The 18,968-nt window shown below is 47.4% G+C and overlaps 1 protein-coding gene across 2 annotated transcripts in view; it reads right to left on the bottom strand.

Annotated features, from left to right (window-relative positions):
- Positions 1 to 18,968, bottom strand: part of dnah5l (dynein, axonemal, heavy chain 5 like) — a 493,661-nt gene that overhangs the window by 403,648 nt on the left and 71,045 nt on the right. For both annotated transcript variants that reach the window (XM_038797876.1, XM_038797875.1), the window contains exons 11-14: positions 18,818 to 18,911; positions 18,564 to 18,662; positions 15,464 to 15,645; positions 4,595 to 4,714 (exon numbers count right to left, since the gene is read on the bottom strand). In XM_038797876.1, coding sequence (XP_038653804.1) covers positions 4,595 to 4,714; positions 15,464 to 15,645; positions 18,564 to 18,662; positions 18,818 to 18,911 — 495 coding nt within the window. The remainder of the gene's footprint in view (positions 1 to 4,594; positions 4,715 to 15,463; positions 15,646 to 18,563; positions 18,663 to 18,817; positions 18,912 to 18,968) is intronic.

Raw genomic sequence — 18,968 nt, 5'->3', positions numbered from 1 at the left:
CCCAGAAGTGTCCCAGCCAATCCCAGGGGTCCAGCTAGGCTGATGGGAGGTGTTTCTGGGGCTCCTGGAAAGCGCGCATTGCTGTACCGATCACTTGATATCACCATTGAGCTCTGGCCACCACAAGTATGCCCTAGCAAGGATCTTCATTTCAAAAACCCCTATGCAAGTCCTGAAAGGTGGTTCGCTGACCAGGCTGCGGGACAACCACGCGGGCTCCCCACAGGATGATGCTGTCCGCCATGCTGAGCTCCTGCTGCTTTGTCGTGTAGGCCCATAGTTCCTTCAGGAGCTTCCCCTGAAGTCCGCCATGTGGGATGACGTGGGGCAGTTTTGCCAATGCCGGGTACTTTTGAGTACATGCGAAGATTTGAGCGGCCGTGACAGGTAATGTGTCCATAAAATGTAATACTACGGGGATACAGAGAGCGGGGGTCGGCTAAGGCCATCCTCGGCGCAGTCTGTGCGCCCAGATGATATTGAATGTGTGTTTGTACACCGCCGGCAAAGCCCACCATTGAATCCTGGTTGAGGCTATTTGCGGTATCAATTTATCCTCCTTGAATAGGCCAAGCAGGGTCTTATGGTCCATGATTACAGTAAAATGACGCCTGTAGATGTACTGATGGAATTTCTTAACTGCAAAAATCAAGGCCAGACTTCCTTTTCAATTTGCGCAGAATGGTGCTTCACGTTGGCCAGGGCCCAGGACGCGTAGGCTATCCTCCTTTCTGACCCATTGTCCCACCGATGGAACAACACTGCCCCAATGCTATATGGGGAGGCAATGCATGTGAGGATGAGCGGCTTCAACAGATTGTAATGAGTCAACAATTTTGAAGATAACAGCTATCGCTTCACCCAAGCAAATGCTTCCACTTGTGATGCTTTCCACATACACTTCTGGTTACTTCTCAGAAGACAGAAGAGACATTAACAGGTAGCCAGGTTTGGAATAAACTTCCCTTAATAGTTGGCACGTCCCAGGAACGACCTCAGCTCTGTCACATTCTCAGGTGTCGGAGCTCCCTTGACGGCCTGGACATGTTCCTACACTGAGTGTAATCCGACCTTATTGATAGGGTATCCCAAATATGTGACCTCTTTCACCAGGCAGTCACTCTTGCCCCTCTTCAGGCAAATGCCACGTCGGAAAACCATTGAAGGACTTCTTCCGGGGTGCCCAGGTGTTCTTTCACGGTGGCTCCTGTGATAAGTACATCGTCCGGGTAGACAGCCACCCTGGAGGATGTTTTCCATCACTCTCTGGATGACACCCTCAATGGAAGCCGGGTGTACTCGTACAGCTCCGTGTGGGTGTTGATGGTGATGTATTTTCTGGATGCTACGTCTAACTCCTGCTGGAGGCTGTGGAGGCCCTTAGCTAACAGGTCTGATCACAATGCTGTTTTGGAGAGGACTGGGTTTATTATTCCTTGTGTCTGAATAAAGCTCGTAGTCTTACAGTTGAAGTAGATGCTTTATTTGTATGAGTTTGTTCTCTCTTCAGCGTTTATACTATGTTACGTCTGAGCTGCCTGTCTGTGACCTGCTCACCAGCTGCCGTTCCTGTGAAGAGTGCCTGCTGACTTCCTGTTTGTCTATGTATATATACATCACTGGTGCTCCCTCTAGTGGTTACTTAGTTGTAGTGTATTTACATTAACTCCTTGTGTATATACAGTGATGCATATCACTACACTGGGTTGTGTAAGTCATATTCATTGGGGGGGAGTGTCGATCGTTGAAATGAGGACCGGCCAAAGCTGTGCTCGTCGTAGTCCATGGAATCCTGGAGTTCCTGAATCCCTTTTTCCATTGTCTCGTGGGAGAGCGACAACTCTGTGGCCTGTTTGGATCCAAGGATGATTTTGCTAACAGCTTCCTTTAGGTAGCTCTATTGTTTATGCCGCACACCAACTGATCTGTCAGCATCTCCGGGAGAGATGGGCCAAAGTCACAATGCTCAGCTAACCTGCGAAAGTGAGTCATAAAATCCGTAACCAATTCCCTAGGAGTTTGCTCAGCAGTGTTAAAGCGGTATCTCTGCATGGTTACCAACAGCTTGGGGTCAATATGATTCACAACAAGTTCTTTGAATTCATTCAAGGTTTTTGCGTCCGGGGCTGTCGGGTAGGCGAGGCTCATAATTACACTGAAAGTTGGGGCCTGCAGGAAGTCAGGAGTATTACCTTTTGCTGGTCATCTCCAACAATATCATTTGCCTGGAAGAGATACCGCATCCATTCGATATACTGGGGCCATTCTTCCACGCCTGCATGAAAGGTCTCTAGCCTTCTGAAAAGCAGCATTTTTAAAGTCTCATCAGCCTTGTTCACCATCTAGTCTTGTATCTCCTCAGGCTTCAGACAGACCTTTGAGTTGAGTGTGTAGGTAACTTAATATAAGCTACTAATTACGAAGATGTCCATCAAAGCTGTCCAAATCATGATCCTTCACCCTCAGGGAGAAATGTCAGCTTCACCTTAGACATAGCTGTCAATAAAAACAGCTACTTTAACAAGGTCACCTGGATAGCAATCATATGACATTTTTAAATTGAATGGTGTTGCAAATTTCTAAGAAATCTTGTGATCTGTTCCAACCACTATAATCAACCCATCAGTGCAGGAAATTAACACTTGTCGAGATAGCTATCAGATATACCTCTGGTCAAAATGACACTAATGGCAGAGGATTCGATAAATGTTTCCGTAATTTAACTAGCCTGTGTTAAAGCTACAGACACCCATTAATGCCTTCAGGATACCAAACTGCAGCTTCAGAAATAATTACCATGATCCAATAAATAATTAATCATCGACAAAAATTATGTTTAATTTGTTTACAGCATTTTATTATTTGTTGCAAACAAGGAGTTGACTTCCCATCGCTTAGGCTTTGCACTAGTTTCAATATGTTACGGTCACAAAACCAAATTCTAAGGGTGCAAAATTGGGAATAGTGTGGTGATTTGTGATCATCCCGAGCCATAGCTGTGACAGTAGGCACCATGTAAATTCCATGAAGCCTTTTCATTTTAATGATTGGAGCATAAAGTACAGCATCAAAACCAAAAAGAAGCAATCACATTGCTGGACATGTTCTATTGGCCCCCAAACAGTCCGAAAGAAATAGAAGAGCAGATATGTAGGCAAAATTCAGAGAAGTATAAAAATCATGGGGTAGTGATAGTGGGGATTTCAACTTCCCCAATATTAATTGGGGAAGCCAAAGTGTGAAAGGTTTAGAGGGAGCGGAATTCTTAAAATGCATCCAGGAGAACTTTTTAAGCCAATACGTAAAGGGACATACAAGAGTTGGGGGGGGGGGGGGTCGGTCCCAGACTAAATTTTTGGTAACTTGGCAAGTGGTTGAGGTATCAATGGGGGAACATTTTGCAGACAGTGATCAAAACTTCATAATTCCATTAAAAACAACTGAACAGGATGGCCATTTTGAATAGGTTGATAGCAGGTCTTACAAAGAGCCTTGGACATATGTAACTGTAAGTGGAATAAATGAAACCTTTGGGAGTTAGTTTGGTACCAGAGAAGGCATGTTACTGGGAGGCTGGAACTAGTTTGGGAACAACACCCTCCAATGTAATAAGGAAAAAGATGAGTCATGAGTGATAAAGGACAAAGATTTGTACAAAATGTCAAGAAGGTAATGGCAGATGAATGACCTGAAAGGCAGAATTTTCAACCCAAGGTTTGGACAAAGAGCTCAACGTCTGATGGGGTACTTTGAAATGAAGTAAATCTTATTAGGACCATTAAAGCCTGGTCAATAATCTATTCAGATAGGCACTTTGAAAAAGGGTATAAAGTAAGAGACTTTGGGCAAGTTCAGTGCAGTAGGCGGTGGAATAGGACTCTCAAGGAAGACTGAGAAGAAAGAAAGAGCAGTTCTTACAGGCCAATTGTCCTACTCGATCTGGACTGGTACTCACTATGGTCATATGTTTTTGCAGTACAACTAGAGTGTTATATTCAGCCTTAAACTCCGATTACAAATTCAGCATTCATCTTGGTTGCACTCAAATCCTGACTGATTAATTGGATATTGATAAGTCTCAAGTATCTTTCAAAATTGAATTCAAAGTATCTTTCAAGATTTACAAATAATATAATAGAAGTGTCAAAAGTAGCAGGAGTGAAACTTCCAGGGAATATAGACCATGCACAAGACTTTTATACATTAAACTAGATGATGGGTGCTTCCAAGTGTTTAGCCTGACATAGTACTGGCATAAGCCAAGAGTAGTTTTCCTACCTCCTTTTCTTCCAGACCAAGCCGAATTTTCCAGCCCATGCGATGAAGGCGGCTCGTCAGTGGCTGCTGACGGGAATCATCGTGTCCCACCAAAGTCAATGACAATTTGCATCACTCACCTGTCCCACTGCCGGGGGACCCGTGGCAAGGATCAACTTCAACGGGCCGGAAGACCCCGCCAGCAGGTAGGTGGCAAAAATCTCATTGCAAGGGATTGTGGCGGTGGTGCAGAAATTTTAAACCCGAACCAATTGTAAAGTGGGGGAAGAAACAAAATTAGGTTCGAAATAAAGTTGAGTAAAAGTAATACTGTTACCTAAATTCAAATTGCCTGTCCTTTGGATTTTCGCGAAGCTTCTCCCTGATTCGCTGAAAATGCTTTTGATACTCAGAATTCAACTGAGTACAGTTCTTAATTTTCTTCAGCAATTCCATCCTAAAATGAACAATAAGCAAAAAATAGTTGCTTACTTGTCTTTATAGAAATGTGTTAGTAACTATGACTGCTTGTTAGGTAATTTGGACATTCTGAATTCTCCCTCAGTGAACCCAAACAGGCGCCTGAGTGTGGCGACGAGGGGATTTTCACAGTAACTTCATTGCAGTGTTAATGTAAGCCTACTTGTGACACCAATAAAGATGAACTAATTTTGATTCATCCAATAACTAATTCATGCATATTTTTGGTGCAAACTTTAGTTTGATCAGTAAACCTCTGGTTAGAATTGCAATTTAAATATTTGAGAACTGTTTGAAATGGTGAAACATAGGTCAGAAATATTTAACATGATTATTTATGATCTTTTCACGACATGGTTTTCATTTCTACACTGAATGAAATACAAAATGAAAAAATAAAATAATATATTATAGCCATCAGCTTAAACAGCGATGCAGGCCAAAAATCTCCTGAGAGTCGGAAAAGGAGAATCTCACCACAAGATCTCATTTCCTGATTTACCACATGCAATGTAATGAGGTTCCTTCTGGCAGGAACCTTACTTCACTAAATTTCAATAAAATTGAATATCAATGTAGGGCTTCCCAGCAATATGTGCCCTGCTCACTGAAAATTCATACCTCACCGATATGACATAATGTCGGAAGGGTCACAATTGGTTTATTTAAACTTGCAGCAGTCGAGGGTCACCTACTGGGAGCACAAAGGTAAGAATAGCCTCCATGGAAAAGAGGGGAACATGTCTGTCCTGTGTGTGTGAATGGCGGGGGGGGGGGGGGAGTAATTGCCCCAATGCTTGTGGGGTGGGGGGGGACCCCAAGGCTTGTTGGGGGGGGGGGTGCCACACCAATGCTTCTAGGGGGGATTGCCCCAATGCTTTTGGGGTGTTCCCCATGTCTGTGGGGAGAGGGAGGGTCCTTTTTAGTGCAGATCAGAGTGCACTTTAAAAATGGTGTTGTGATCTCCGGCTTCATCAGGTGCACCCCACCAGAGTGATGGCATAAACCACGCCTGTATTCAACCTGAACCTGACACTCTGAAAACATATTGGAAGGTTCCACCCATTATGCATAATTGTAGCAGCTTCTTTTGCTGAAATAGCCAGTGAGCAGGCATTCCGTGAACATGACACAAGCAATTTTCACGGGTAAAAGCTGAAAAGCTCCGCAGAACCATGAGCCTAAGGCTGGTAGGCTTCAGTTTAATAGTAAGAATTAGTTCAGAATTTCTAATCAATTTTATGATTAGCTTTCATGCTGATACTTGATATATTTTGTTTCTTATCAGATAGCAGCTACCTAGCTAGATGCAGTGCAGGATTTTCACTACCAAGACTGCTAGCTCGAGTCAGGAAATTTGCTGATGCGCTGGATCTGCCTTGGTAAAAAAGTAACACGATATGCACAATTTTCACTCTGGGGTGGGGGTGTGGGAGGATAGAGTCAGGCCTACCAACCTTGGAAGCAGAATGTAGAATTGTCTACTGGAGTAGACAAATGCCAAGGCAGGCTGTTTTTTCTGGAACCTCAGTTGTGTTTGAGGCATGTAACCCTCATCTTTCACACCAGCTCAACTCTACCGATTTCGATATGCTAAACCATGTCTGCTGCATACCCCATATATCCCCTCTTAGCCCCGTGCCAGATCCATAGCGACTGATGCAGTATCCACCATGGGTAGACTCAGGAGCCATATGCAATTGAAAAATAAACTTCTAACAATCTAATACAGCTCTTATTAATACACATTTGATAGTGAAAAAACTGCCATTCATTGAATCTATACAAAGACAGCTGATCCTATAATAGCTCCTTTAATATGTCAATCAAACTGTGAACACAGAAGCTCCTGTTAAGTATAACTTTTGAAATTTAGCCAAGTGTTCATAATGACATAAAAACCCTTGGTAAAATGTCAATGACGAACTCTATTGAAGCTGCATAAACAGATGTTAAAGTATTTTAACCTTAACCAGATGACCTGTCAAACAAAGCAATCCAGCAGAAGTTTTCCTTTAACTCTGTAACAGCTCAACTTCTTTTTTTGAAAAACTGTTTAAGGAGCAAAGCATTATGAAAAAACGTTTGATCACTTAAACAGGCATTAACTGCCCTTCTAGAGTGTCGATGTCTACTCTCTGACTCCACACTGCCAAAAAAGGGCCTTGCAACAGCCAAAAGGTGGTCTGTGAATGCCACACTAGGTTCAAATGGCCCTACAGAGTTTGGCTTCCCTTCCTTTTTTTTAAAAAGAGTACCCAATTCATTTTTACCAATTATGGGGCCATTTAGCATGGCCAATCCACCTACCCTGTACATATTTGGGTTGTGGGGGTGAAATCCACGCAAACATGGGGAGAATGTGCAAACTCCACACGGACAGTGACCCAGAGCCGGGATCGAACCTGGGACCTCGGCGCTGTGAGGCAGCAGTGCTAACCACTGCACCATCTTGCTGCCCCCTGGGTTTCCTTTCTGTGTGAATTAGATATCCCCCTACTTTCCCCCACGAGCATAAAATGAATCTATCGGAAATGGGATGTGACTTCCACATCTGGGTCCCGGCCACCATTCTAAAGGTCCACAGTGTCTTCCTGAATCTGTGAAAACCCAGCCTCTATTATTTAAAAATTCTAGTCAACTCTTGCAGTTGCACTGTTACACTTAATAAGAACCCAGAAAAATAAAGTTACTGGTGCTTCATTGATTTAAATCACTTCCACCTCAGTTCAATTGGTGTTGTCAGTTAGATACAAAATTGAACAAGCGCTAAGTACTGCAAATGCTGAGGAATGTAAAGTAAAAACAAAAATTCTGGAAGTACTATTCAGTTCTGGGAGCATCTGTGGAGAGAGAAACAGAGTTACTTTTTCAGTTTATGGCCCTTTGTTAGAGCCTGCCTTGCTTAAAACTGTTAGATCTCTTCTTGTTTTGATGAAGTTCTAATGAAACCGGAAATGTTGGGTCCACTTTTAACTCTGTAGCTGAGTGGGTTTTGAGGTAATTGGGCCATTAACTCTATTTCTTTCTCCACAGGTGCTATCAGAGTTTCTGAGTATTTCCAGAATTCTCTGCTGTTAATTTATCCATTATAGTACGCTCATGCTTGAATTGTACAGTTTTATTTCTCTCTAAATGGTCGACAAGATTATGAGGGGCATGGATAGAGTGGATGGGTTGGCACTCTTTCCCAGGGTGGAGGGGGCAGAGTCACCAGAGGGCATAGGTTTAAGGTCCATGCGGCAAAGTTTAGAGGAGATGTGCGAGGCAGATTTTTAAGCAGAGGGCGCTGAGTGTCTGGAACGCGTTGTGGAAGCAGGAGGTTGTGGAAGCAGATACATTAATGGTGTTCAAAGGGCATCTTGACAAACACATTGAAAGGATGGCTGTAGAGGTATATGGCACAAGGAAGTGCTGAGGGTTTTGGCAAAGGTTGGTATCATGACCAGTACAGGCTTGGAGGGCCGAAGGGCCTATTCCTGTGCTGTATTGTTCTTTATTGTTTGTTCTTGTTCTATATTTGCATTGTAAGAAGTCTTACAACACCAGGTTAAAGTCCAACAGTTGTCGACTTGAGTGGGTTTGTGATCTGTAGCCCTTTCGGGATCTTGTCTGCTTTTTTGCATCTTTATAGAAAGTTAATGTCAGTATCTATATGCGCGATCTTCCTGGAGATCCTCTCCACTTTGAGCCGGCAGTTTGCGGTGTCGATGGTAGCCATGATGTGGAGATGCCGGCGTTGGACTGGGGTGAGCACAGTAAGAAGTCCAACGTCGGCATCTCCACATCATGGCTATATTTGCATTAGTTAGACTGGGTCATGGTCTCTGAGTGCAGCTAATTTTTTTAACTTTTCATGTTGTGGATTGTAAGGGCCATGGTCAAATTGGAAATAAACAAAAATGCTTTATTTATTGTCAGTGATTGTTTCCAGTGGCATCACTAATGACTTTGAAATTTAGTACAGAACAGGCCACCAGTAATACAGACTGAGTAGCCCTTATTTGAAATTCTGAAATCGAAAAGCTCTTGGGCGGGATTCTTCGTTTCTGAGCATGTGTCTAGTCTTACAACCAAAAATGCGGCGCCACCCCCGCACCGAGGCTCCGCTAGTAGCCATGTCACGTAAAGCCCGGCTTTACCTGCAGATACAGACGGAGAATTGCCGGGTCCGTGGTCGTGCATGCGCATGGCGGCGCCCTGTGGCGGTCGCTCCATACAACATGGCGCCTGCCGCACGCGGACTCGACCTGCCAGATAATGCCCTCCTGTAAACCCCCCTCACCACCCCCAGACCACCCCACCAATCTCCCCAACCCCTGCCAAAGCCCCACCCACCCCCAGCCAGCAGAGCATCTCCCCCTCCCCCCACAACTGTGGCAACGCTGGACACAGTGCACAGCCACCACACGAGGTTGACGAAAACTCAGAGCACAAGTGATTCACGCCATCGGGAAGTTGGCCCATCGGGGGTGGAGCATCGGGGGAGGGCCTTCAGGTGACGTCCTGAGGTCGTCCCAACGGCGTGCAGCCTGCTCAGAGCGATGATACAGTTTTGCTGGGTGCGGAGCATGCAAACAACGGCACCGCCCCCGATTTCTGTATCAAAAGGGATTCTCCGGCCAGTCGCCAAACGCGATTTTGGCGTCAGCAATCAGAGAATCCCGCCCTAAGCGTTGATGCCGGCGCAGAGTTTGTGGAGTTCCACGACAGCAAAACTGGCGCCACAACTGGACCGATTATGCTACGGGTAAAGTGCTAGCAGCAGCACCACGTGGAACACAATCGATTACAATAAGAAACAGTATGGAATGCACCAGTTTTACAATTGACACTCAGGAGGCTGACAAGCTGCAGCCACGTAGACACACTTCACTCTCCATATACACCATCCCAGCCAACAACAGGGCAGCGAGGATGGCGGACTCAAGATTCACAGATGCCGAGCTGGAGACCATCCAGGACCCAATGAAGGAGAGGCTGATGACCGTGTAGCCCGGCCCGGGCGGCCTGCTAGCCAACGCCATTTGCCTTGCCTGGGCGCAGGTGGCAGAGGCGGTCAGCGGCATGGGTAACACTGTCTGGGCCGGTGAGCAGTGCCAGAAAAATCAAAATCAGCACGGCCTCCTCAGGGTGGCCAGGGTGTGAATGCAAACTGTGCCCCTGGCACTAACACCTGTCCCACACACCCGTAACCCTACAACCCCCCCCACCTCTCTCCCCCCCCCCCCCCCACCTGGAGGCCAGCAGGACCCCCACCTTGCACCACATGCTGGCAGCCAAACCCACACAGTTATTTCCCCCCCCCCCCCCCCCTGTCCCCCCCCCATCCCCCAGGAGAAGGCCACACACAACCAGCAGGACTGGGAGAAGTCTTGAGAGGGACCTCCGGATCTGTAGTCCCTAATCATGGCAGATCAGAGGGTCCTGGACAAGGTCGACAGTTTGTAGAAAAGGGAGGTTGCCTGGGTGCAGTTTGGTCGTGGAGGAGGAAGTGAGACCCTGCTGAGTTTCAGTTCCCCATGACACCTCCCCCAACACCACGTCCACACCACCCTCACCCCACCATCCGGTCCCCTCATCCTCCCCCCCCCCCCCCCCCCCCCCCCCACCACCCCCCCCCCACCACCCACTGGCCTGCGGTCTAATCATGCGTCTTGTCTTGTGTCTTACAGGACCTGCTGGAGTTGGGGCGGGTCTATTTGGCATCCCCCGCCCCCAACCAGTGGAACAGCCGCAGCCCCCCTGGGGCCGAGCACCAACGCTGAGAGCAGCTCAGACACCCGAGACACAGGATACCCCAGAACTCGAGTCGGGGGGGGGGTTGTGTCTATAGATCAGCATGTCCAAGGCCTGGGGCATTCTGTGCAACCGCTGGCCGAGGCCCAGGACAGGGTTGCCGTCTCACAGGCAACCATGTGCCAGAGCTACCTGGACATCGCAGCGGCGCTCCTTAACAATGCCCAGTCACAGCGGCCCATGGCTGACGGCGTCAGCGGCATTGGCCAGGCACTGGCCAATATGACACAGACCCAGAAGGTGGTGGCACAGTCAACGGGTGATGTGGTGCAGTCCCAGAAAGAGGCCCACTCCCTGTGCTCCATGGCCTTCAGCACGTAGAACCTAGTCGAGACCAAAGCGGGCCTCCAGGACTGGTAGCGCTAGGTGATGGGGGAGCCTCAGGGTATAATTCTGCTCTCATCCCCATACCTTGGAGTAGCCCGGGGGGCACCGGGCACATCGAGGGAGGAGGAGGTCATGAGGACCGTGCTGGTGACTCCCGCAGGGGAGGTGCTGAAACACCACAGTACCTCGGACTCCCACCCACTCCTGTCCCTGGTGCATATTCTGGGCAGCGGGCAGAACAGAGCACCACACTACCTTTCTCACCTGAGCAGCAGCCGGGCCCATCAAGCCCGGGCGTCCCATAAAACGACTGCCAACGGGGACACAGGTCGCAGAGCAGGGATCACAGAAGGCAGCCTCTTGCTGTACCGTCTGGGGAACCATCTAAACGTAGCATTAGGGCCCGTGAGGCCAGAAAGTTAGACACCAGTTAAGTTGGCACAGATGAAGGGCACAGTTTACTTATAGAGGCTAGGGCACAAATCTGTATATATGTTGTCATATTAAACACCTGTTCACACTGTTACAACCTGCCTCGATGCTCTGTCAGATGGGTGTGAGGGGTGGGCTGGTCTGGGCTGGCCAGAGAGGGGGGAGGGGGGGGGGGGGGGGGGCGGAAATGGGTGGCCTGGGCTCCACATGCCCACAACCCCCGACAGTCCCCACCACCATCACCCCAGGGATTCGATGGGACTGTGTGATGAATGGCCAGCTCTCATGCAGGGATCACCCAGGTGGATGGTGGAAAGTGCTACCGTGGGCAGGAGTCAGATATTGTCAAACGATGTAGAGCACCAGAGCTCATCGCAGAGTGCGATGTCATCATCCTCATCCCATTTACCAGACTTGGCGTTACTGCCAACCCAGGGCCCACACCCGTGGTGCGGCAGGTATGTATCAAAGAGGGGGTAGCAGGTGAGGGGGTGACCGGTCAGCAGTCAGTGAACCTGGGGGTGATCAGAACATCCCGTGTGCGTTGGCTCTGGCACGCACATCATGTGGCCCTCCCGTTCCTGCCTAGGCTCCATGTCCTGCCCGCATCCTCCTCATCGGACAAGGCCTGGCATTCCTCCTCTTTCTCCAACACATCGCCCCTCTGCTGGAGGATGCAGCAGGCCACCAACGATGCAGGCGACCTCTCAGCATCATTCTGGAAAGCCCCTCCAGAGTGGTCCACGAACCTGAACTGCATCTTCAGGAGGCTGATGCACCGTTCGATCACACCCCTGGTTGCTATATGGCTGTCGTTGTAGCGGGTCTCCACATCAGTCTGTGGCCTCCGGATAAGTGTCATCAGCCACGACCGCAGTGGATAACCCTTAACACCCAGGAGACAGCCCACTGGGGGCTTCTCAAGCATGTCAGGAATCGTCAAGTGTGCAGGATGAAGGTGGCAGGCACACAGCCTGGGCATCAGGCGCATCCATACATGATGGGCATCTGATGGTCACATATCAGCTGCACGTTCATCGAGTGGCACCCCTTTCAATTGTAGAGCGGCCTGTCACCTGCAGATGTTCGTAAGGGGATGTGCATCCCGTCGATCACCCCCTGGATCTGGGGCATCAAGGCGATGGCGGTGAACCCTGCTGCCCGGGCATCCTGGTGGACTCAGTCCTCATTGAAGCGGATGCATTGAGCCACCTGGGCATATAGGGCTTCTGTGACTGCACAGATGCACCTGTGAACCGAGGCATGTGAGATTCTGGAGAGGTCCCCACTCGGCGCCTGGAAGGGTCCCCATGGCTTAAAAGTTCAGGGCGACCGGAACCTTGATGGACACCAGGAGCGGGTATCCTTCCCCATACCCCCACGGTGTCAGGTGTGCCATGATCTGGAAGTTATGTTGCACTGTCTCCCTGCTCAGGGAGAGTCTTCAACAGCATGCCCAGTCCGGCAGGTCCTCAAATGACAGGCACTGCTGGTACACACAAGGCCTCATGCGGCGCCTCCTTGGTACCTCCTCCTTGTCCTGTTGGGCGGCTGCCACCTGTTTCTCTATGGCACGTTCCATTGCTGCATGCTTCGCTGCTGCAGCTTCCACCTCCTCGAACAGCTCCAACTCACACAGCCGCAGGGCATACCCCAGGGCTGCTGTGACTAGCAGGAAGATAGATAGATAGAGAAATACAGCACAGAACAGGCCCTTCGGCCCACGATGTTGCGCCGAACTTTTGTCCTAGGTTAATCATAGAATTTTGGACAATTTGTCATGGCCAATCCACCCAACCTGCACATCTTTGGACACCATTGCTACCATTGCTGGTTGAATTCCAATATCTATTGTCTGCAGCGGATGGGTTTGGTGGGGGTGGGGGCACCCATACGGCCGGTGTCACCATGCAGAACCAGGTGTTAAGGTCGTTGGTCAGTGGGGTGTGCAGTAAGATGGCTGTCTTGCAGGCTGTGACAATGGCAGTCCATGACAGGACCGCCCCAGTCCCATGGCGGGTCATCCCTGCCACCTGGCCTGTTCCCCCCGATGGAACCTATTCTCCGCCCAATTGCGTTTCTCAATTTCGACTTCAGCCAATGGAGAATCCCGCCTTTTAAATCCGTACTTTTTTATCAGCGCCAAAATCATGTTTCAAGTCCTCAGTGTCGGCTGATCCTAACGCTGTTCTCCAGTTCTTGTGACCGAACGCACATGCATGTATGTATCCTTCCAATTGACGGCACGAGTTTGTTGCGCCAAAAGAGTTGAACCTGGTACCTGATTCCCTGTCGAGAGGGAAGCCACATATCCCTTGTCAGCTACGCCACCAACCGGCGACTCCAAGTAGCATCTGAGTCTTTGCAGTTTGGTATGCTTCGCAACGCCAGGGTCCTGGGTTCGATTCCCGGCTTGGGTCACTGTCTGTGCGGAGTCTGCACGTTCTCCCCGTGTCTGCGTGGGTTTCCCCCAGACGCTCCGGTTTCCTCCCACAAGTCCCGAAAAGTGTGCTTGTTAGGTGAATTGGACATTTTGAATTCTCCTACAGTGTACCCGGACATGCGCCGCCGGAGTGTGGCGACTAGGGACTTTTCACAGTAACTTCATTGCAGTGTTAATATAAATCTACTTGTGACAATAATAAAGATTATTATTATTATTTCAAAATTTGAAAAATTCCAGAACCCAATACACTCTCGGCCACAAGTATTTTGAATAAGGGATACTCAACCTGTATGACATTTCATTTACAATGCATTATTCACACATCAAAAAGCTACATTAGGTGGCATCTCCTTTTGAAGGAGATATTGGAGGAAAACATTCAGGTCAAATTTATATGTTGTACAGTTTCGATTGATAGGGTAAAAATGTCTTCATTATCGTTGATCCTCTGATATCAGACCTCACAGATCTTGAAGATGACAGACTGCCCTTAATTCAGCTAGATATTTAATGAGTGACAGGTGTAGATTTAGATACACATTGGAAGCAAAATAAATTCCAATGCGCGAGAAATAGGGAACTTTAAGAAATAGTGGCCGGGGTTCTCTGAGTCTCCGGGCCGCAATCGCCCTCGGCGTGGGGGCAGAGAATCGCCCTCAGCGCATCAGATCCACGATCAGATCCAGTGCCTTCCCGTGATTCTCTGGGGACCGGAGAATCGACACCAATCGCGCGCGCGCGGTCAATGCGGCGCCGGTCGGGGGCCATTTAAAGAGGCCCATGCGGCGATCCTCCGCCGACAAATGGCTGAGTTCCCGCCGGCATGATTCACTCATGGTTCCATCCGACGGGAGCTCAGTGGGAGGGGGGGGATCCGTCACCAGGGGTGGGGGCCTCCAGGACGGCCAAGCTTGTGATCGGGGGCCACCGATCGGCAGGCCCGCGCGATCTGGAAGAGGCCTATATTGTCCGGGCCGACCCACTCTATGGGTCCGCCATGTTGCACGGGCCCGCGGCCGGTGTGCAGGTCCCCGTATCGACAGCCGGAGCTGCGAGGACCTCTCTGGGGCCCTGCTAGCCCCCTTCAGAACAGAGAATCACTCTGGACATAGCCCCATTATCAGAGAATTCCACCCAGTGTTTATTTCGAATTTTATTTTCATTATGTTAAACCTATGACACCTAAAATAACCTCTGTTAAGTTTTTTTTCGTACAGTTACAATTCCTGATTTCTTTATCATCAATCTGTCTTGTCTTCTTGAGCTATGCATCATCTCCATTTGAATGTTTATATCGGCATTCAATCCCAAGAACCTGCTAAGTATCCTCTGTACTGACCAGGAGAGTGGAAGCAGGAACTCAAAATGAATGTACTAAATCTGCTACCACACTACATATTAGTTATTCGATGACATTTGGCAGTACTAACCCATTTCCTAGTGGGGAATGGTGTCATAATTCTTCCGTGGTCCTCAGCAAAAAAAGTCAAATTCTGGGAAAGGCCACATGAGTGGTTATGGTTACAAATGGGCAATCTTGCGCCGGTGCATTAGTAGATAATTGAGGGTTGAGGTTAAGCATTGTTGCAGCAGAGTAGAGGGAGGTTCAGTCTGCATCTGACTTAATTGTGGCATTTCTCAAATACCACTCCTACAAATTTGCCGTAGAATATTGTACAGTGAGAAACACCTGTACTCTTCAAAGGTAAATCACATAGTTACCTGTCTTGGTCCCAGATCTTTCCAACATTGTGACAGAGGTATCTCTTACATGTGGTAATCATCTGATTGGTAACCTTGACGAAAAGAGCAGTCATGTGCTCTGATGTGTTATAATACTTTGAAATGCTGTGGATCATCCGAATGCTGTTCATCAAATTGGGAATATGTTCGACCATGGTGACCTGAAACATACAAAATATAGAAAATAGGAGCAAGTGTAGGCCATACGGCTAGAATACTTGACGAATATTTTGTGTACTAAGAAAGAGGATGTTGACAACATATCAGTAAAAATGGAGATGCCAGACGTAATGGATGGGGTGAACTTTTATAGGCAGGATGTACTAGAAAGGCTAGCTATTCACTAGAGTGGATAAATGCCCTGGTCTGGTTATTTTGCTTCCCGGTTTCCAATGGAAGTGGGATGGCAATAGCGGAGCCTGTCATAGTCTTCCAGTCTTCCCTAGATATGAGTGAGGTGCCAGAAATTTGTAAAGTGTCAAATCTAAGGCGTTGGTGTAGTGGTATTGTCACTGGACTAGTAATCCAGAGATGCAGGATAATGCTCTGGAATCCTAGGTTTGAATCCCACCATGGGGGATGGTAAAATTTGAATTCAATAAAAATCTAGAATTGAAAGTCTAATGGTGATCATGAAACCATTGTCGATTGTAAAACCCATCTGACTCATTAATGTCCTTTAGGGAAGGAAATATGCGTCCTTATCTGGCCTGTCCTACATGTGACTCTAGATCCACGGCAATGTGGTTGACTCTTAAATGCCCTCTAAAATTACCCAGCAAGCCACTCGCTCAAGGGCACTTAGGGATGGACAACAAATGCTGGCCCAGCCAGTGACGCCCACATCCCATGAATAAATAAAAACAAAATGTGAAATGGTTGTTCAAGTGAGGTTGTAATTAAAGACATCCCGAGTAACTATATGCCGGTCAGTGTAACTTCAGTGGTATATAGAGTTTTACAAACAATAATTAGGGTAAGATTCAAAGTTTGGATTAACTAAGGACAGCCAGCATGGATTTATACATGGCAGATGGTATTTAGCTAATCATTTGAATTTATGAGGATAGAATCATAGAATCCCTACAGTGTAGAAAGAGGCCATTTGGCTCATCAAGTCTGCACCAACCCTCCAAAAGAGCACCCTACCCAGCACCCTGCCCTATCCTGATAACCCCACCTAACCTTTAGACACTAAGAGGCAATTTAGAATGGCCAATCCACCTAACCTGCACAATTTTGGACTGTGGGAGGAAACTGCAGCATCTGGAGGAAACCCATGCAAACACAGAGAGAATGTGCAAACTCCATACAGTCACCCAAGGTTGGAATTGAACCCGGGTCCCTGGTGCTGAGAGACAGCAGTGCTAACCACTGTGTAATAGAGAAGGTTGAAAAACGTCAGTGTTAAGATCACTGCTTTTTTGATACACAGTGTCTCCTGTCAATTCAAGATGGCCACCCATACCCATCTGCACATGCGCACTTACCCACAGAGACACATAAAACTAATAACATTATTTGCAGGAGCCACAGTGTTGGTTGGATCTTAAACTGTGCATGCACGGCGTCAGCAGCAAATGTATATTTTGATGTATATAACTGACTTGGATATTGAATACAGGGCAAAGTTTCAAAATTTGACGATAGTACAAAATAGCGGCAGAATCTTTCTTTCGTGGCAAGATTGTTGGCAGCAGAGCGGGAAGTGTGTACACTTTGGTTCTGGCAGGACAACAGGCCATGTGGGATCATACAACGACCAATCAATTAATTATGCATGGGCATGGAGTGCAGCAAGGCATGCGTGGGTTGTGCAATACATCGACATTCCCACCATTACCTCACGTTGTTGAAGGTCCAGGCACCTTATTTAAAGACCACCTGGACAAGTATTCATCCCCTGGAGGCCCATCTGTCTGACCAAGGCACAGTATTGTGACTAGAGTATTGTGTCTGGTTCTGGTCACCACACTTTAGGAAGAATGCGAAGTTCTTAAGAGGATACGAAGGAAATTTAACAGAATAATACCAGGAATGAGAGAATTTAATTAGATCATAGAATTTACAGTGCAGAAGAAGGCCATTCGGCCCATCGAGTCCACACCGGCCCTTGGAAAGAGCACTCTACCCAAGGTCCACACCTCCACCCGATCCCCATAACCCAGTAACCCCACCCAACACTAAGGGCAATTTTGGACACTATGGGCAATTATCATGGCCAATCCACCTAACCCACACATCTTTGGACTGTGGGAGGAAACCAGGGCACCCAGAGGAAACCCACGCAGACACGGGGAGAACGTGCTGACTCCGCACAGACAGTGACCCAAGCCGGGAATTGAACCTGGGACCCTGGAGCTGTGAAGCAAATGTGCTATCCACAATGCTACCATGCTGCCCCCAATTTAGCTACAAGGGTAGGTTGAAGAATCTGGGGTTGTTCTCTTTATAGAAAAGAGATTAAAGGATGATCTGGTAGAGGTGTACTAGATTATAGTAGGTAAGATGGACAAAGTAAATCTGTTCCCATTGGCTGTTGGTACAAGGACTAGGGATTTTAAAGTTTTAGGTAAGAGATGCAATCAGGATGTGAGGAATAACTTTTGTTACACATGATGTGGAGATGCCGGCATTGGACTGGGGTGAGCACAGTAAGAAGTCTTACAACACCAGGTTAAAGTCCAACAGGTTTGTTTCGAATCGCTAGCTTTTGGAGCACAGCTCCTTCCTCAGGTGAGCTGTGCTCCGAAAGCTAGAGTTTCTAAACAAACCTGTTGGACTTTCACCTAGTGTTGTAAGACTATTTTATTACACAGTGAGTGATAATCCTGAAACCCTCTGCCGGTAAAGATGACACAAGAGGACATGATAAATGTTTTTAAAATAAATATGGAGAGGTATTTGAGAGAAATAAACTTGCAGGACAACAGGGATAGAGCAGGGGAATGGCACTGACTGGGTTACTCTACAGAGAGCTGGCATAGACTCAGCTGACCAAATGGCCTCCCTTTGTCCTGCAATGACATTATGGCTCTATGTTAAACAGGAGTATAATTACTTAGAATATTTAACTTACAGGTGTACACTTTGCAAGAGGCCCAAAGAATTTGTCCAGTGTGTACAGGTACTTCACATTATCTTTAGCTTCATTGGCTGCATCTGTAATATTACTATCCTGAGAAAATGTAAAATTAAAAATTACTACAAGGAATTGATGTCTATAAGCAGTACATTGCTGGTTAACATACTCAATATTTAATGTGTGTACTTTAAAAAAAAATAAGAACAACATATTTGCTGCACAAACTCAGTTTAAAAGTTGAAAATTACCAGTTTTTTCCAATGTTTCAATGTCCTGGACTTTGCAACTTGAAGAATGCCTACCACTCGTCTCACTTGAGGGCTCTTAACCTGATCAAAGAGGCTAAAATAAAAAATAATAAAGTTGCTGAAAAACAGAAAAATCTGAATTCAATTGCAT

This window comes from Scyliorhinus canicula, chromosome 5, assembly GCF_902713615.1.
Source record: "Scyliorhinus canicula chromosome 5, sScyCan1.1, whole genome shotgun sequence".
Taxonomy (NCBI): domain Eukaryota; kingdom Metazoa; phylum Chordata; class Chondrichthyes; order Carcharhiniformes; family Scyliorhinidae; genus Scyliorhinus; species Scyliorhinus canicula.
This window is presented reverse-complemented; position numbering and strand designations above follow the sequence as displayed.